The sequence below is a fragment of the Gymnoscopelus microlampas genome (genome assembly GCF_963454915.1).
Source record: "Gymnoscopelus microlampas genome assembly, chromosome: 2".
Lineage (NCBI taxonomy): Eukaryota > Metazoa > Chordata > Actinopteri > Myctophiformes > Myctophidae > Gymnoscopelus > Gymnoscopelus microlampas.
In genome coordinates this window covers 60,529,378-60,551,293 of record NC_139939.1, presented here as the reverse complement: position 1 = coordinate 60,551,293, position 21,916 = coordinate 60,529,378, and the positions used below count along the sequence as shown (strand labels likewise).

At 38.5% G+C, this 21,916-nt stretch overlaps 1 protein-coding gene across 1 annotated transcript; it reads left to right on the top strand.

Annotated features, from left to right (window-relative positions):
• Nucleotides 1–13,135: 13,135 nt before the first annotated feature.
• Nucleotides 13,136–17,224, top strand: LOC311057086 (H-2 class II histocompatibility antigen, A-U alpha chain-like). Its single transcript, XM_084074007.1, has 4 exons — nucleotides 13,136–13,313; nucleotides 14,953–15,210; nucleotides 16,115–16,399; nucleotides 16,815–17,224. The coding sequence occupies exons 1-4, from the start codon at nucleotides 13,250–13,252 to the stop codon at nucleotides 16,937–16,939; spliced, it is 732 nt and encodes a 243-aa protein (XP_083930133.1). The 5' UTR covers nucleotides 13,136–13,249; the 3' UTR covers nucleotides 16,940–17,224.
• The last annotated feature ends 4,692 nt before the right edge of the window (nucleotides 17,225–21,916 follow it).

Below are 21,916 nucleotides of genomic sequence, written 5' to 3'. Positions count from 1 at the left end.
AGTAGGTTAGGTAGGTAGGGATATACTTGGCCAGGGGTGATGCATCTTTGATGATGCAGATCGAGGGCCACTATATTTCCACACTCACTCCAGAGGCCCACATTGCATATACTGTCGGGCTGACACCTCTTATCTCCGTATGTTAACTTTGCTCGTAAATTAATGCCAGACTTCACCATTCTATATCACAAAAGTAGCGTTTTGAGCTTGTAGATCGGCTATTTTTGCTATATTTTTGCTATATATATATATTTTTTTTTAAATCCAGATTTTTTTGTGCTATTTTTCAACTGGAAACTGAAAAGTAACAATTTTTATTTAATTTCAAATGCATTTAGTTATACTTATGTTAACTTTATGAATTTAAAATACATACATTGGACATAAAAAAGACAATATAATTTTAATACTAGTCATTAAGCTACTAAAATAGACTACATTTAAAAAAGAAAAAGTAATTAAAATGAGTAATTAAAGCGGGTCATGTTTATGATGTTTGTATGTTTAGAATCATAACAGCTGAAATCAATAATATATCTGTGTTCTGATATTAACCTGCGGGACGCATCAAGTGAAGGTGGGGGCCGCATGAGGCCCCCGGGCCGCCACTTGTCCATGTATGTACTAGGCTGTATTATAGGGTTATTAAACAGGCTCTATTTAGAAATGGACAAGTTATTTTGTGATAATCACAAGTTTTAGGACTTTGCTGTGTTATCCTCAAACTGCTGTTAAGTAAGTAAGCCTTGCCGAGCCCTGAGGCCCACAGGGCAGGAGCCTAGCTCCTGTTGCCTTAGTGTGAGGGAGCTTGATCAAATCCTGTGTGTTATAGTTGCAACCTCTCTCCATATGATTGTTTATGATTGATTGTCCTTCTTACAGATTCTGAGATAAACAACCTGGCCAAAGACCTGGAGCAGCTACAGTCCAGCCACAATGACTTGTTGCAGCAGAAAGAGCAGCTACAGTCCAGCCACAACGACTTGTCTAAAGAGAAAGACCAGCTACAGTCCAGCTACAACAGCTTGTCTGAAGAGAAAGACCAGCTACAGTCCAGCTACAACAGCTTGTCTGAAGAGAAAGACCAGCTACAGTCCAGCTACAACAGCTTGTCTGAAGAGAAAGACCAGCTACAGTCCAGCTACAACAGCTTGTCTGAAGAGAGAGACCAGCTACAGTCCAGCTACAACAGCTTGTCTGAAGAGAAAGACCAGCTACAGTCCAGCTACAACAGCTTGTCTGAAGAGAAAGACCAGCTACAGTCCAGCTACAACAGCTTGTCTGAACATTGTGATGACTTAACGACCGCATGTAACAACCCGAATGAACAGATAGAGCAGCTACAGACCAGATATAATAACATAACTGAACAGAGGGACCAGCTACAGACCAGATATAATAACGTAACTGAACAGAGGGACCAGCTACAGTCCAGATATAATAACATAACTGAACAGAGGGACCAGCTACAGTCCAGATATAATAACATAACTGAACAGAGGGACCAGCTACAGTCCAGATATAATAACATAACTGAACAGAAGGACCAGCTACAGTCCAGATATAACATAACTGAACAGAGGGACCAGCTACAGACCAGATATAATAACATAACTGAACAGAGGGACCAGCTACAGTCCAGATATAATAACATAACTGAACAGAAGGACCAGCTACAGTCCAGATATAATAACATAACTGAACAGAAGGACCAGCTACAGTCCAGATATAATAACATAACTGAACAGAGGGACCAGCTACAGTCCAGATATAATAACATAACTGAACAGAGGGACCAGCTACAGTCCAGATATAATAACATAACTGAACAGAGGGACCAGCTACAGATCAGATATAATAACGTAACTGAACAGAGGGACCAGCTACAGTCCAGATATAACATAACTGAACAGAGGGACCAGCTACAGTCCAGATATAATATAACTGAACAGAAGGACCAGCTACAGTCCAGATATAATAACATAACTGAACAGAGGGACCAGCTACAGTCCAGATATAATATAACTGAACAGAAGGACCAGCTACAGTCCAGATATAATATAACTGAACAGAAGGACCAGCTACAGTCCAGATATAACATAACTGAACAGAGGGACCAGCTACAGTCCAGATATAACATAACTGAACAGAAGGACCAGCTACAGTCCAGATATAATATAACTGAACAGAAGGACCAGCTACAGTCCAGATATAATATAACTGAACAGAAGGACCAGCTACAGTCCAGATATAATAACATAACTGAACAGAGGGACCAGCTACAGTCCAGATATAATAACATAACTGAACAGAGGGACCAGCTACAGTCCAGATATAACATAACTGAACAGAGGGACCAGCTACAGTCCAGATATAATAACATAACTGAACAGAAGGACCAGCTACAGTCCAGATATAATATAACTGAACAGAAGGACCAGCTACAGTCCAGATATAATAACATAACTGAACAGAGGGACCAGCTACAGTCCAGATATAATAACATAACTGAACAGAGGGACCAGCTACAGTCCAGATATAACATAACTGAACAGAGGGACCAGCTACAGTCCAGATATAATAACATAACTGAACAGAGGGACCAGCTACAGTCCAGATATAACATAACTGAACAGAGGGACCAGCTACAGTCCAGATATAATAACATAACTGAACAGAAGGACCAGCTACAGTCCAGATATAACATAACTGAACAGAGGGACCAGCTACAGTCCAGATATAATAACATAACTGAACAGAGGGACCAGCTACAGTCCAGATATAACATAACTGAACAGAGGGACCAGCTACAGTCCAGATATAATAACATAACTGAACAGAGGGACCAGCTACAGTCCAGATATAATAACATAACTGAACAGAGGGACCAGCTACAGTCCAGATATAATAACATAACTGAACAGAGGGACCAGCTACAGACCAGATATAATAACATAACTGAACAGAGGGACCAGCTACAGTCCAGATATAATAACATAACTGAACAGAGGGACCAGCTACAGTCCAGATATAATAACATAACTGAACAGAGGGACCAGCTACAGTCCAGATATAATAACATAACTGAACAGAGGGACCAGCTACAGACCAGATATAATAACATAACTGAACAGAAGGACCAGCTACAGTCCAGATATAATATAATAACTGAACAGAAGGACCAGCTACAGTCCAGATATAACATAACTGAACAGAGGGACCAGCTACAGTCCAGATATAATAACATAACTGAACAGAAGGACCAGCTACAGTCCAGATATAACATAACTGAACAGAAGGACCAGCTACAGTCCAGATATAACATAACTGAACAGAGGGACCAGCTACAGATCAGATATAATAACATAACTGAACAGAGGGACCAGCTACAGTCCAGATATAATAACATAACTGAACAGAGGGACCAGCTACAGTCCAGATATAATAACATAACTGAACAGAGGGACCAGCTACAGATCAGATATAATAACATAACTGAACAGAGGGACCAGCTACAGTCCAGATATAATAACATAACTGAACAGAGGGACCAGCTACAGTCCAGATATAATAACATAACTGAACAGAGGGACCAGCTACAGTCCAGATATAACATAACTGAACAGAGGGACCAGCTACAGTCCAGATATAATAACATAACTGAACAGAGGGACCAGCTACAGTCCAGATATAATAACATAACTGAACAGAGGGACCAGCTACAGTCCAGATATAATAACATAACTGAACAGAGGGACCAGCTACAGTCCAGATATAATAACATAACTGAACAGAGGGACCAGCTACAGTCCAGATATAATAACATAACTGAACAGAGGGACCAGCTACAGATCAGATATAATAACATAACTGAACAGAGGGACCAGCTACAGACCAGATATAATAACATAACTGAACAGAGGGACCAGCTACAGTCCAGATATAACATAACTGAACAGAGGGACCAGCTACAGTCCAGATATAATAACATAACTGAACAGAGGGACCAGCTACAGTCCAGATATAATAACATAACTGAACAGAGGGACCAGCTACAGATCAGATATAATAACATAACTGAACAGAGGGACCAGCTACAGACCAGATATAATAACATAACTGAACAGAGGGACCAGCTACAGTCCAGATATAATAACATAACTGAACAGAGGGACCAGCTACAGTCCAGATATAATAACATAACTGAACAGAGGGACCAGCTACAGTCCAGATATAATATAACTGAACAGAAGGACCAGCTACAGTCCAGATATAATAACATAACTGAACAGAGGGACCAGCTACAGTCCAGATATAACATAACTGAACAGAGGGACCAGCTACAGTCCAGATATAATAACATAACTGAACAGAGGGACCAGCTACAGACCAGATATAATAACATAACTGAACAGAGGGACCAGCTACAGTCCAGATATAATAACATAACTGAACAGAGGGACCAGCTACAGATCAGATATAATAACATAACTGAACAGAGGGACCAGCTACAGACCAGATATAATAACATAACTGAACAGAGGGACCAGCTACAGTCCAGATATAATAACATAACTGAACAGAGGGACCAGCTACAGATCAGATATAATAACATAACTGAACAGAGGGACCAGCTACAGTCCAGATATAATAACATAACTGAACAGAGGGACCAGCTACAGTCCAGATATAACATAACTGAACAGAGGGACCAGCTACAGTCCAGATATAATAACATAACTGAACAGAGGGACCAGCTACAGACCAGATATAATAACATAACTGAACAGAGGGACCAGCTACAGTCCAGATATAATAACATAACTGAACAGAGGGACCAGCTACAGATCAGATATAATAACATAACTGAACAGAAGGACCAGCTACAGTCCAGATATAATAACATAACTGAACAGAGGGACCAGCTACAGATCAGATATAATAACATAACTGAACAGAGGGACCAGCTACAGAGATATAATAACATAACTGAACAGAAGGACCAGCTACAGTCCAGATATAATAACATAACTGAACAGAGGGACCAGCTACAGTCCAGATATAATAACATAACTGAACAGAGGGACCAGCTACAGTCCAGATATAATAACATAACTGAACAGAAGGACCAGCTACAGTCCAGATATAATAACATAACTGAACAGAGGGACCAGCTACAGTCCAGATATAATAACATAACTGAACAGAGGGACCAGCTACAGATCAGATATAATAACATAACTGAACAGAGGGACCAGCTACAGTCCAGATATAATAACATAACTGAACAGAAGGACCAGCTACAGTCCAGATATAACATAACTGAACAGAGGGACCAGCTACAGACCAGATATAATAACATAACTGAACAGAGGGACCAGCTACAGTCCAGATATAATAACATAACTGAACAGAGGGACCAGCTACAGTCCAGATATAACATAACTGAACAGAGGGACCAGCTACAGACCAGATATAATAACATAACTGAACAGAGGGACCAGCTACAGTCCAGATATAATAACATAACTGAACAGAAGGACCAGCTACAGTCCAGATATAATAACATAACTGAACAGAGGGACCAGCTACAGTCCAGATATAATAACATAACTGAACAGAAGGACCAGCTACAGTCCAGATATAACATAACTGAACAGAGGGACCAGCTACAGTCCAGATATAATAACATAACTGAACAGAAGGACCAGCTACAGTCCAGATATAATAACATAACTGAACAGAGGGACCAGCTACAGTCCAGATATAACATAACTGAACAGAGGGACCAGCTACAGTCCAGATATAATAACATAACTGAACAGAAGGACCAGCTACAGTCCAGATATAATAACATAACTGAACAGAGGGACCAGCTACAGTCCAGATATAATAACATAACTGAACAGAGGGACCAGCTACAGTCCAGATATAACATAACTGAACAGAGGGACCAGCTACAGTCCAGATATAATAACATAACTGAACAGAAGGACCAGCTACAGTCCAGATATAATAACATAACTGAACAGAGGGACCAGCTACAGAGATATAATAACATAACTGAACAGAGGGACCAGCTACAGAGATATAATAACATAACTGAACAGAAGGACCAGCTACAGTCCAGATATAATAACATAACTGAACAGAGGGACCAGCTACAGTCCAGATATAATAACATAACTGAACAGAGGGACCAGCTACAGACCAGATATAATAACATAACTGAACAGAGGGACCAGCTACAGTCCAGATATAATAACATAACTGAACAGAAGGACCAGCTACAGTCCAGATATAATAACATAACTGAACAGAGGGACCAGCTACAGTCCAGATATAATAACATAACTGAACAGAGGGACCAGCTACAGTCCAGATATAATAACATAACTGAACAGAAGGACCAGCTACAGACCAGATATAATAACATAACTGAACAGAAGGACCAGCTACAGACCAGATATAATAACATAACTGAACAGAGGGACCAGCTACAGTCCAGATATAATAACATAACTGAACAGAGGGACCAGCTACAGATCAGATATAATAACATAACTGAACAGAGGGACCAGCTACAGTCCAGATATAATAACATAACTGAACAGAGGGACCAGCTACAGTCCAGATATAATAACATAACTGAACAGAGGGACCAGCTACAGTCCAGATATAATAACATAACTGAACAGAGGGACCAGCTACAGTCCAGATATAATAACATAACTGAACAGAGGGACCAGCTACAGATCAGATATAATAACATAACTGAACAGAGAGACCAGCTACAGACCAGATATAATAACATAACTGAACAGAGAGACCAGCTACAGACCAGATATAATAACATAACTGAACAGAGGGACCAGCTACAGATCAGATATAATAACATAACTGAACAGAGAGACCAGCTACAGACCAGATATAATAACATAACTGAACAGAGAGACCAGCTACAGACCAGATATAATAACATAACTGAACAGAGGGACCAGCTACAGTCCAGATATAATAACATAACTGAACAGAGGGACCAGCTACAGTCGGCTTTGGATCAGTTACACACCAGACTGAACAACCTGACTGAACATTGTGATGACTTAAAGACCAGCCATGACAACCTGAATGAAGAGAAGGATCAGCTTGAGACCCGTTTTGACCAGCTACAAACCAGAAGTAACAACAACCCTACTGACCTGAAGAGGAGACTGTGTGGTCAGTGAGACATCACTGTTTTTACTCATTGTTATGTCATGTTGATCATCATTTATCATTAATTTGAGCAAATGAAAAACAAATTACAAAAGCTGTGCCTAACTCTATTCTTTTTTGTTATTAGAATCAGATGGATTTACATTCGATGGTGGTCTGTGTTATTACATCTCTACTGAGGAGAAAACCTGGGAGGAGAGCAGACAATACTGTAGAGACAAAAAATCAGACCTGATCATCATAAACAGCACAGAAAAACAGGTATGATTTTGTGTGCGTGTGCGTGTGTGTGTGTGTGTGTGTGTGTTTGTGTGTGTGTGTGTGTGTGTGTGTGTGTGTGTGTGTGTGTGTGTGTGTGTGTGTGTGTGTGTGTGTGTGTGTTCATAATTAATAATAATAATTGCAACCTCTCTCTGAAGAAGACATAAAACTTACTGATAGTAGCTTTAAGTAACCAGCAGCTTTTCTGTCCAGGACCTTCTTCACAGAGTTTCTCCCAGAGATAATGGCAGATACCAGCATGTGTGGATCGGTTTGACTGAGAGAGAAGAGGAAGGAATCTTTAAGTGGGTGGATGGGACACCACTGACCTCACCAACGTAAGTCTTTACCTTCATTAATTTAATAATAATAATAATTCAATAATAATAAAAATACTTTAATTGTCCGAGTTTGCTCCAGTACTATATATAAAGCTAATTATAAAGACGGACAGACAGACAGACAGACAGGCAGACAGACAGACAGACAGACAGACAGACAGACAGACAGACAGACAGACAGACAGACAGACAGACAGACAGACAGACAGACAGACAGACAGACAGACAGACAGACAGACAGACAATGCTACTGTACCACTGTCACTAAGACATTTATACAATAATAATGCTATAGAATTATATATAATGGTATATTATACCGTCATACAATAATGTTGTCTATTTCACTATCTAGTACATTTGTATCTATATTAAATATCTACACTACTGGGGTCGTGATTAACCAGTTAAGCCCAAGTTCAATCATTTTCAACACAATACAAATAAATAAATAAATCCTCTACAGTAGCATGCTCCAAATATAGACTCCAGGGTTTAAGAGGTTAAAAAACTAAACATTAAACAGAGGAATAAGTCATTGTTGTAAATGTGTTGTAATGATTGAAATGTTCTTTATTTCTACAGGTTCTGGTTGCTTCTTGAGCCTAATAACTGGGGAGGAGATGAAGACTGTGTTGGGTTTGTTTATGGCAGAGGATGGAACGACTATTCATGTTCTGCTCCTCAGCGTTGGATGTGTGAAAGAGTTGTGTAGTGAAATCATCACTGCCACAATGTATCAGTTATGTACTGAAACATGACCCCAAAATGACTTTTTTTCTGTCTATTAGTCACGCAATGGGTCTGTAACTCTGAGAGTGTACACATGGAACCGTGGGGTTCCATTTGTACACTCTCAGAGTTATGGGGATCTTTGAAATAACAATAAAGTAAAGTTTGAGAGCCACTGCTGTAGATTCATAAAGTGTTGTTTTCTTAAATCAGTGCAAAACAAAGTTTTTATGCATCTATTTCTCATCATATTATCATCATTCATAACATCTGACCATGTGTTGTATTTCAAATTATTTTATTTGTGTTAACATTTAACATTCTTATTCATTGATTATGTGCTTTTTAAATGTTAGCTGTATATATTTTTTTAAACAATATATGTATTATTTGTATATGTTAATCATTGTGTATTCGTTGTTTAATATCTTTTTATATTGTTCCTGTTTTTATGTCGTCAATCACTTTTATCTGCATGCTTTGTATGAAATAAAAACATTATAAAGTTCCCCTTGGAGACATCAATAGTTTATTGTTGTTATTATCATGTTGTGACAGTTTCTCACCAGCAGAGAGCAGTCATAGTCAACCATAGTGTTCAGTGATGTGAATGTCTCTAGTGACAGATGACACACAAACACTCTTTATATGACTTTGGTCCAATTTCATACAAACTCTTTTAGTATCATATAACTAAGCAGTGTTTGATAACACTATAAATGTATTGTGTTCATTTCATTTGATAAAACTATAAATGTATTGTGTGTTTATTTACGTTCATAAAACTATAAATGTATTGTGTGTTTATTACATTTGATAAAACTATATAGCAACCGGTCAGGTGGGCACCAAACCCGTCTTGGCACTAGGGACATGTGGGCACCTGGACAACTGAGCACTAGGGATGTGGGCACCTGAATTAGGATTTGTGTTAGCATTGTTGTTGTTGTTGGTAAGTGATATTTAACCCACTGCTTTCAATTCAATTCAATTAAAGTGTCAAATCACAACAAGTTATCTCAAGACATGTAGAGAAGAGACCCGACAGTGAAACCCCCAAACACGACACAACAACGAGGTCAACATGTTTATATGTCTGATTAAATATGTGTGATAATAAAGTCTGCCCCTAGCAAGTTAGCAACTGGTGACGCTGAACTAAATAATAAAAAGTGACTGATTGGCTGCTGAGAGAAGCAGGAAGTGAAAGTTTATGGAGTTTCCAGTAAGATTCTCTGATCATGTGACACTTTCGGTGGTGGAAGAAGTATCCTTATTTCTTTTACTTAAGTAAAACTAGAAATATCACTGTTACAAATAATTGTCCCGTATTCAAAATGGAACACTTGTATCTACAAAGTAATGTTTTAAAAAGTAAAGTTTTCAAATAATTGTGGGCCTAGTGGAGTAAAAAGTATGATATTTGCCTCTAAGATGTACAGTAGTATAAAGTATTGAAGAATTTAAGTAAAGAGTAAATGTACTTTCCAGCACTAGACAGTTTGATCACATGACCAAGGTGTTCTGTGAGAAGGAATGTGTCTCTTTCTCTCACACACACACACACGCACGCACGCACGCACGCACGCACGCACACACACACACACACACACACACACACACACACACACACACACACACACACACACACACACACACACACACACACACAGAGTGGTGTTATAATGAGGCTTGGAATGGAGGAGTGTGCATGACTTAAATAAACATAACACAACAGCATTTATAGCAGCGACGCTGAACGAACACACACACACACACACACACACACACACACACACACACACACACACACACACACACACGCACACATCTCAGTAGAAAGCAGAAGTCATCCAAGGAGAACAGAAAGTTAAAGTAAAGTATCAGCACATCGTCTGTCAGGTGTAAACCTCATATGTCCAGAGCTGTTACTTTCAAGTTTAAATTCAAGTTCAAATTTAAAAAGTATCAAAAGTATCAGATCTATAAGCTCAGATTTGAGCTTGTAGATCTGATACTTTTTACTACTTGTTTGTCACACATTGTTATGATAAAGTAGAACATTGATTTATGAAAAAACATAACAAGTTAAAACATGGAGATCAGAGGTTTCTGTGTGACAGCAACGATAGTCTGAACACATCCTGAATCCTACAAAGAGGATACTTATACTCACATGATACTTATACTCACAGTCACATGATACTTATACTCACATTGTCGCCTTGCTAAACTAATGGCCTATGTATTTTCAGGAAGAAAAAAAAACTGATCCAAAACAAAACTAAATCTATGATATTTCTTAATCATTTCACCCACAATGTTTATAAAAAATTATGACTATTAATTTAAAAATAACACTGTCTGTCAATTATGTAACATAAGAGATTTAAATAGGTTTAAATAGGATTACATCTGACTTAGGCCAAAATAAAAATTAAGAAATGGTCTAAATCAGTAAATAATTTGGCCTAAGTCACAAAACCATGTGACTTATGCCAAAAAAAAAGTCCTATTTTGTCCTAAGTCACACTAGGGAGTTAGGCCATTATACTAAAAGAGGAGTGAACAGCATGATCCTTTTCAATTAGGAGATGGTTATTTTACCAGAGGTGGTCAGTGTCATGAGGAGCTGACTTAGGTAAAAATATAATTTTCCTCAAAAAATGACTTAGGCCTTTAGTTTAGCAAGGTGACGCTATGATACTCTTCTTCTCTATGAAGAGAACATTCATCTATGTAACAGAATAATCTCTCTGTAACAAGTCTTAGGGCTTCATTTATCTCTATCATGTGATAATAGTAATACAAATAAGAATAGAATAATAGCTTCAAAAACAATCATTTAACAATAACAACATAATTATGTCAGCTCCCAGTAGGCTACAACAGTATCAGACCGGACAGCTCTCAGCATTTTTCTTTTTTAATTTTGGAAAAAATAGCCAATTTAACAGAGCTGCTCACTTTTCCTTAGTGCCCACCTAACACTGACTACTACTACTCTCTCTCTCTCTATCTGTCTCTCTCTCTCTCTCTCTCTCTCTCTATCTCTCTCTCTCTCTCTCTCTCTCTCTCTCTCTCTCTCTCTCTCTCTCTCTCTCTCTCTCCGTCTGTCTGTGTCCTGACATGTTGTTGACCCCTGATAGTGTATAGATGCATCATGTTTAATGGTCTGTGGAACAGGATGAGTGAAAACAGACATTTTAAGGGATTTATGAGTCGTGAGACAGACAGCTAACAGGTCCACAGACCTTCAATCAATAACTGAGGGAGGAACAGCAGCTCTATATGAATGTATGAAATATCATCAATATAGCTGATGGAGGAACAGCTCTATATGATATTTCATACATTCATATAGAGCTGCTGTTCTCATATAGCTGTTCACTCTATATGATGTCATGGTACAGACATTATAGATGTCTTATAATAAACTGAACTAGTCATGTCTTACATCACTTTACTTTTATAAACACCTTTCTTTCTTTCTTTCTTTCTTTCTTTCAAAGCAGCACTATGCAACTACCCCGGATGTTGAACAGGATCCACCAGGCCGAAGGCTCTGTCTGTGAGCAGCTAATCTCCTGCACAGTTGAAACTGTGAACACACTCCCTGGAGGCCAGAGCAGAACCTCTGCCCCAAGTCTTTCACATCGCCACCAGGAGTCCCATTTTTGGGACTCCTGGTGGCATCTGTCAGATTTCAGATTCCTGAAAGCCTGTCAGATTCGCATCTGTCAGATTTCTCCTATTCCATTCCAATTGGCTACGATTGCTCTCCAAACTTTGCAGGAGTAGCTTGTTTTGGCACAAAATGCCAGAAATCATGAACACAGCTCCCGAATGCTGTGAAACTTTGCACGCACACTCACAGCCCAAGGAACCTCCACCCCATATTTTTCACATCGGCCTCATGGTGGCGCTACAACAGGCCACTTAACGTTTTGGCCAATAACTCTTGAACCGTAGTTTGTACAATTTTTAGCGTTTTCTTCAAAACACACGTTTTGCTACGAGTCCCACAGATTTTGTCCAAAACTCACACAAACCGCTACACATTATCTCTGGGGTCATGTGATCAAGATGTATGAGTTAGATTTTTCAGCCACTCTAAGTGGCTATGACCAAAGTTTACAGGCCCTGGGTAGGCAACCTGGCCTGGCGGAGACCTTGTGCTCCGAGGAGCACACTTTTCTATAGTTACCACTGAGCTAATAGAGCCAGCCTGCTTGCTCAGGGGAGACATTTTATTGTGACCTTCAGGTCAAAACATTTGTCAAATCAGAAACAGGATGGTGTCAAAGGTCATGTCTCACCTAGACACAGGATCTACATGTCTCAATAGAAGAGCAGAGAGACCAAATACAACCATAAGTTATATTGTATTAACATATTCTACCATACAGGTTGGACAAAATAAACTTTTATTCGCTAAATTACATAAAACCAACTTTAACTATGATTTTATTCAAAAATATAGAATGTCGTCTTCCTGGAGACAGATGATGTAACACCGTATCTTTAATCTGATTGGCTGATTCTTCTAAACTACATAACACACCCTCCTCCCTTCTCTGTCAGACTCCAGATCGTCAGTCGAGGTAGAAACACCTGATTATTATTATTATTGTTATTGTTATTAATCTCATCTGTTAAATTAAATCAAGTTAAATTCAGTTCAGTTTTGATCAGTGATGATGAAGATTCCAGCCACCCTCCTCATCCTCTCCTCTGTACTTTGTGTCAGAGCAATGCAATGTAAGTATTAATATATTTATACTATTATTACAATATGTTTATACATATATCTACTGTTATAATCACAGGCTGTAAATACATCACATTTATGTTATTATATAACATATGGTCTCTGTTGGCTGGAAACCTTTAAATGTCCAAAACTTACTTACTTTTCAGGATTCAAATAAAAAAATGGCAACCATTTTTTTTTTCAGATCTACAAGCTAAAAAGTGTTCGCATCACGATGCGTTTTGATCTTGTAGATCTGCAATTGTTTGCTATTGTTGTGTCACACTGTAGTATGATGAAGTAAGGCATTAGTTTACAAATAAACATAAAAAGAGATAAGAGGTTTTTCTGCCCGACAACAACGATGTACTTTTATATTCATATTATTATAAAAAATCACCACCTTACTAAACTAATGGCCTGAATAATGTTTCTAAAAGCTTTTCAGAACATTTTTTAATTGATCCAAAACAAAACTATAGGATATTTCTTAATCATTTCACCCAAAACGTTTATAACAAATTATGACAATTAACATAAAAATAACACTGTCAGTTATGTCACAGAAGATATTTAAATAGGCTTAAATAGGTTTAAATAGGATTAAACGGGACTTAGGCCAAACAATTTGAGGATTTTCTCCAGACTTAGGCCAGTGTTTTGGCCGAAGTCACAAAACCATGTGACTTAGGCAAAAAAAAGAGCCTGTTTTGTCCTAAGTCCCTATAGGGAGTTAGGCCATTATACTAAAAGGTGAGTGAACAGCATGATCCTTTTCAATTAGGAGATGGTTATTTTACCAGAGGTGGTCAGTGTCATGAGGAGCTGACTTATAGGCAAAAATATAATTTTCCTCAAAAAATGACTAAGGCCATTAGTTTAGCAAGGTGACGATATATGTTTATATTTATATATGTAGTGTGATTATATATAAATCAATAAATAAACATCATTACAGTTTGGCTTCCATATGATTCAGTGTGGTTACAATGTTTCACAGAAAGATAATTATAATATTCAACCTTTAATTCATGATTTATTCAACTTTACAACCAAACCCGATAGTTTAACCCATTAAGACCAGGAAAGCATCTGTGTCATTTTGAAGATTTATTTGGCTATTCAAAAATAGCAGATCTACAAGCTCATAGCCACGCCACGCTATATGAGCTTGTAGATCTGCTATTTTTTGGAGAAATAGTGGAAAATGTGTGCAAATCTTCGAATATATATATTTTTAGAGCGAACATGTTTAACTCTGATACAACTTCTGGGGGTCCCTGGAACAACATATTTTGAGATGGGGGTCCACGTCCAAATAATGTTGTTTTTTTAAAAACTGTTATTAAGAAGACATTAGTAGAATCCCCCAGAAGCAAAGATTTGAGTTACAAATGTTCGCTTTAAAAATATATAGATTTTGCACACATTGTCGACGTTTTTTCCAAAAATAGCAGATCTACAAGCTCATAGCGCGGCACTCGGTGCCGCGCTATGAGCTTGTAGATCTGCTATTTTTCAATAGCCCAAAGAAATCTAAAAATGACACAGATGCGTTCCCGGTTTGAATGGGTTAACGTGATGGTGTGATGACTCAGTCACTTTATGTTTTTATACGTTGTATTTAATGTAATATGTGCTTTCCAGTCTTCCATGAGGATATTAGTGTCACTGGCTGTTCAGACCCAGATAAAAACACAGATGCAGAGTACATGTATGGAGTGGATGGTGAAGTGAAGATGTATGCTGACTACAACAAAGGGAAGAAGGTGTATCCTCAGCCTGTGTTCATTGATCCAATCACCTACGCAGGAGATTTGAATGATGATTTGGCTCGGCGGGAGTTCTGCAAAGTCAACCTGAAGACTTCTCTCTCTGCCTACAAGAACCCACCAGTGAAACTAGGTACAGAAATATTAACTATAAATATTAACACAACAACAACTATTGTATTCACACAACACAACTGTTGAACATACACTATTTGACATAAATGAAAACATTTACGTATCAATTATATTACAAATGTATGTTTTTATGTTGAAATGTTTTCTAAACACACGTGTGTGTGTGTGTGTGTGTGTGTGTGTGTGTGTGTGTGTGTGTGTGTGTGTGTATACACACGTGTGTACATTCATGAGTACATGCTTGTGTATGTGTGTATGTAGTAGACTGAAATTGCATTGAATCATTCAAAAACGTTCCTCTAAGCTATTTTGGTTATACGTATTTTGTTTAATATATTTATTTGGCCATCAGCTATGTTTGGGTCATTTCTTTATGTTGTGTATCATTGTGGGTCTGTTTAAAACAGTTACATGATTATATTGCTTTACAGCAGTACAGTCTATCATTATGTGATCAGCTAGTGTGTTTTGGTGAGTTTGCGATCGATTGCTTTGGTCTGCCTCAGTCCCGAAAAGAGCTGAATTAATGAGGGTGCTTGGGTGGCGCAGTGGTAAAGTAGCTGCCAACCACCGCAGAGATTGTGGGTTCAAATCCACCGTGGTGCATCCGGCTTTGTCAAGCGTCTATATGAACACAACTGGCCCGTATGCGGGGGAGGGGAGCCAGGCGGGGAGGAGGGTCATATCACTGTACGTACTGCTAGGGTGTGGGGAGGAAACAATTGGCAAAAAAAACTACTAAATTGGGCAGATAATAATGAGTTTAGGTTTAGGTATATATTGTTCAGCTGTGGATCATCGGTCTTACTCTGTTCTGTGATGTGAGGCTGACCCTGGGTCTGCTGGATGATATACAGTATATATAATGTCTCTGTGTCTTTGTGTATTTTATGTGTCTACAGAAGAACCTCGCCTCATCATCTACCCCAGAGACCATGTTGCACTGGGAGTGGACAACACTCTCATCTGTCATGTGACTGGTTTCTATCCTGCACCAGTGACCATCACATGGACCAGAAACACCCTCAACCTGACCTCTGACATCACAGCCAGCGTCCCGCTCTTCAACCGTAAAGACGTGACCTTCAGCCAGTTCTCCAGTGTGAAGTTCACACCAGAGCAGGGAGACATCTACAGCTGTACCGTCACCCACCAATCACTGACTGGACCTGAGACCAGGATGTGGGGTAAGAGCACTGTCCTGATAAACACTGTAAATAAACACTGTTTACAAATAAACACTGTAAATACACACTGTTTACAAATAAATACTGTAAATAAACTGTGTTTACAAATAAACACTGTAAATAAACTGTGTTTACAAATAAAAAATGTAAATAAACAGTGTTTACAAATAAACTGTGTTTACAAATAAACAGTATTTACAAATAAACACTGTCCTGATAAACACTGTCCATAGATAAACGCTGTTTGCAAATAAACACTGTCCATAAATCAACTTTTTTCTGAGTGCATAGAGGGCAATCATCCTCCATTATATTATATTAGTGTGTGTGTGTGTGTGTGTGTGTGTGTGTGTGTGTGTGTGTGTGTGTGTGTGTGTGTGTGTGTGTGTGTGTGTGTGTGTGTGTGTGTCTCCAGATGTGGACCAGATGGACCAGTCCAGTGTGGGTCCAGATGTGTTCTGTGGGGTGGGGCTGACCATCGCTCTGCTGGGGGTTGCCATGGGAACCTTCTTCCTCATCAAAGGAAATGAATGCAACTAAAACCATTCATCAAATGTACAGTCCCTGTCTACATGTTACATAATGTGGTTTAAATGCAGAGAGACATTATCTCTGTTCTGTTAGATAGAGCAGACAGGTACTGTATCTGTAGAATGAGATTTTCTGAAACCAGATTAGAATTCAAACAGCAAACAGTTTGTTATATGGGTTATTGAAAGAGTGATGACTTTATATAAAACAAAACATAAAGTTGTGACATGTAGCTCTGGAAGTACTGAGGACTTTGAGCTGTTTGTTCAGTTGAACACTTTATTAAAAGTTAAAGCATCAGCCTGGACTCCTTCTATATGACAAAACCACTTTGATGTGTTCTTTATCATGTGGTTAACCTCTTTTCTGTTTTGTTTTTTTAATTCCCTGAATGCTGTTCATCATCTGAGTTTGGTTCTGGCCTTAAAGGATGACTTCACCCATTTTCATCCATATTATTTAATTGGTCCTCACTAATGAACATAAGATGGCGTCAACTCACTCTGTGTCTCAGAGGAGGGCTGTGGACAGTTCAGAAACATGTCTGTTTCTTTTTCCTTTTGTTCCAGGAATAGAAAGGCTGTGTTTTCTATTAGCTTGTAATCATCAATGATGTCATTGGTGTGTAGGTTTCTGAACTGTCCACAGCTCTCCAATGAGACACAGAGTGAGTAGATGGAAACTGTCTTATAATGAGCGTCAGATACCTAATAGAATCCTAATATCCTTCATGGGGGCAAGTTTGTCAACAAACAATTAAAACAATCCCAGCTAACCGCTGAACATCTGTATCTACAATTATAATTTACTAGACCATACCCGGTGAAGGGCGCATACGAAAGTAGTAGCAAAGTCGGGGTTAATGCACGTCCTGTCGCGCGGTTTCTCCCCCGCGCGCGTCCCGTCGTGGCGCCCCCCCCCCTCCCCCCTATATATATATATATATATATATATATATATATATATATATATATATATATATATATATATATATATATATATATATATATATGCAGATCTTGGTGGTAGTAGCAAATATTCTCTTCAAAGTTCTTTTCAACTTTCCCTCACGGTACTTGTCCGCTATCGGTCTCATGCCGGTATTTAGCCTTAGATGGAGTTTACCACCAGCTTTGGGCTGCATTCGCAAACAACCCGATATATATATATACATATATATATATATATATATACATATATATATATATATATATATATATATATATATATATATATATATATATATATATATATATATATATATATATATATATATATATCTATCTGCACGGAGAATGGCGTAGGCATGTTACCACCGTGAGGTTACTAGAATTATAGTACGATAGTAGGATAATGTAGGCATTTAGCAGACGCTCATAATCCAGAGTGATTTACAGTAACCAAGGTAAACACGATACATCAAATGCATAGAGATACGGTCTGGTGGTGTGGTGAGGACCCAAATGCAGACAGCCAGGCAGAATAGTGTTCAAAACCCATGATTGGGTTTTTAATACAGATGAATATACAGACAAACGATACAACACAAACAATGAACCGACAAGGACTGACTGGGGAACAATATACACATGAGTGCAGTTTGGGATTCAGAAGGGAGAAGAGTCTATGACGAAGCGTTGTCCTGGATGCTTTAGGGAAGGTTCTGGCAGCTTCCCTGTATAGCTGATCTGAGTGAGAGGAGGGAGGTGCAATCATATTATGCTTAGGTGACTTCAACGGAAAGTATCTAAAAACAGTTTTTCCTAAACTCCACCAGCATGTTACCTGCAGCACCCGCAGTGACAATACTCTTGACCAGGGCTGGACTGGGACATAAATTCAGCCCTGACATTGGGCCTACCACAACCGGCGTGCAGATACTCTACCGCCCTGCTCCGTCGAGGCACATACAAACACACATGCCCTAATACCACCACTTTTACTGAAAAGCATCCCTCCATGTTCTGGAGCCTTGAGTAAAATAAAGGATAACTAGAAAATATTGTTCCCAATGAAACAATGTTGGTTCGCTTTAAAGCAACAAAAAAAATACAATAAAAAGTACAAATTCAGTTTGACTTGGTATCTCACAAAATGATTGGCATCAAAATTTCACACATTAAGACACATATGGAGGAGGAAACCATGCAAGGCACCAACCTGCTCATCAGGAGCAATTAGGGGTTCAGTGTCTTGCTCAAGGACACTTCTACACTAACTCTGGGGGGGAGCCCGCGGGATCGAACTGGGAACCTCACAGTTGCCATCTGGCCGCTCTACCCGGAGCCACTGCCGCCCCCTCTACGCACACTCTTGACACTCTTTGGAAGAGTGTCAAGCTTTTTCCAAAATAGCAGATCTACAAGCTCAAAGAACGATCTGAAATTTTGGGGTGTTTTTGGGGTCTTTTTTTTTTCCAAAAAAGACCCCAAAAACACCTTTACAGTTATGTTACAGCAATTTCACATGAGAAATGTATCATCTGATGTTATTGTTATTATTAACTTCTTCCCTAACATAAGACATGCAATGTACTACATTTTCATCCATGATACACATGATGAAAACAGAGCTATATTGTCCAACTTGACCATACTGTACAATACCAAATACTCTAAAACCAGTTCACCCGTGATGCGAGCTTGTACATCTGCTATTTTTGTGCAGTATTTGAATATTTTTTATACTTTTGAATTTTTAAGACAAATATGCTCTTCTGGGGGTCCCTGGCACAAAAAAAATCTGATGGGGGTCCATGGCCTTAATGGGTTGCACAAATAAAAACATAAACATACAAAGTTTGTCTTTTAATCTGAGGTAGAAATCACACAAATAATTTTAAATTATAAAAATGTAAACGTAACAAACAGTTTTTCTTGTTTTTAAATATATTATATTTTGTCAAAAATATATCATATATTTTGTCATAAATAGCGTACATTTGCAAACATTTCAGTGCTGAGTAGACCACGTTACATTTGTGCAACAAGAGAAGAGCCAGTGCCATATTAATATTTGAACATTTTAAATATCATCCATTAAGACAATTATATTTCTGATGGCAGACAGTTTAATTGAGACAATACATGTACTGTACAGTAGGCCTAACAGTTCCTTCTGTAGGCAACTTTAGCCAACATCGGTGGTGGAAAAAGTACTCAAATGTTTTACTTAAGTAAAAGTATCAATACCACAATGTAGAAATACTAGTAAAATAAATTACAAGTAAAAGTCCGGAATTCAAAATAGTACAAAAAAGTATTGGCATCAAAATATACTTAAAGTACCATAAGAACTCATTATGCAGAATGTCCTGTTTTACAAGGTATCATTATGTATAAAATCAAATGTATTAAAATATTTTGAAAATAGCAGATCTACAAGCTCACAACGCGTCGCATCGCTTGTGAGCTTGTAGATCTGCTATTTTCAAATAGCCAAAGTTTAAATAGGGCTGAAGTGGTTAATGTATATTTTGTCATAATAATTAAAATTTACAAAGCAACTAGTAACTAAAGTTTTCAAATAATTGTAGTGGAGTAAAAGTATAATATTTGCCTCTGAGATGTAGTGGAGTAGAAGTAAAAGTATTGCAAATTGGAAATACTCCAGTAAAGTAAAAATACATTAAAATTATACTCAAGTATAGTACTTGAGTACCCAGAAATTACATTTAGGGCAGGCGAGATTTTTTTTCTCGATCACTGTCCCTGACAATGTGTTGAGGTGATCATGATTTGGCATTCTTAGGTTTACGCATAGTGTTTCTTGAGGTTAGGTTTAGGCGTTGTTTTACTGAGGTGAGGGTTAGTGAGGGTGGGTGCGGGGGGCATTGCAAAAAACATGACCTTGTTAACTCTTTAACTGCCAGTATATACATTAATAAACTCACCCACTGCCAGCGATTTTTGTGTTTTATAACTTTTTGAAGTAGTCACAGAATATTTATCTCCAGTATGATTGATCCCCTGATGGTTGCTAATCACTGAGGGTTTCTCTGTGTGGTTTCACAAATGTCAACGAGGTCATTGCGACCTCGTTGACATTTGTTGTCCGCCTTTGAAAATAGCATGTCTCGACCAAAAATACATAGTAAAAAAAAAAAGTACACAGGAGCAGCATTTTTAAGTAATAAGTGAATGGAGCAGTACATCTTGGGATTGCGTTATCTGTGGTTCTGTGTTTGTATTTTTTCAAACACATCTAACGCGTCAATGGCCATGTGGACCAAGTACCAATTGACTCAAAAACGTATCCATGGCAGTAAAAAATAATCGATCATTTCAGCACAAGAGCTTCAAAATCTCTTCTAAATCTAGTCAACAAGGCCTGCAGTAGGCTATGCACTGGAAAAATGTGCATGACATGATTTCAATAAACTAAAAACACAGCAAATGTTAGAGGGAGTAATAGCCATGGACACACGACGGTTGTCTGTCTCGACCATCATTGATGAACTTCAACCTGGTGTTTGCGAGTTCTCTATTTACAGCCCGTACAGTCGCGTAACGAGGCAATAGTAGGCCCCGACGCGAGGTGGTCACAGCGGGCCCTCATGAACGCGCATGCACGCGCGTGCATGCGCATTTTGCGGTTATTAGTGGTTTCTGATACTTTTTCCGCGGGTTTGTGATGGATTTCGGGTACATAAACAACGGTTTTGTAACAACTATTTAACACTTACAATGTTAAGGGCCCAACCAGGTTTATTTTTTAATTCAATTTTCTTTTTTTTTAAAAAATATATCACTTTTATTTTTTTCTGGGTGGGGAGGGGCCCCAAACGTCATGGGCCCCAACGCAACCGCGTTGTCTGCGTCACGGTAGTGACGCCCCTGAGCCCGTATACATCTACAGAAACATTCATATTTCAAATAGTGTTTATCCCATGGCCACGGATGTTACATTTATGTACGGGCTCTCAAAAGTACCCATCATCCGTATTGTTCAATAAAAAGCATTTTATCGGTGGCCATTTTCTCCATA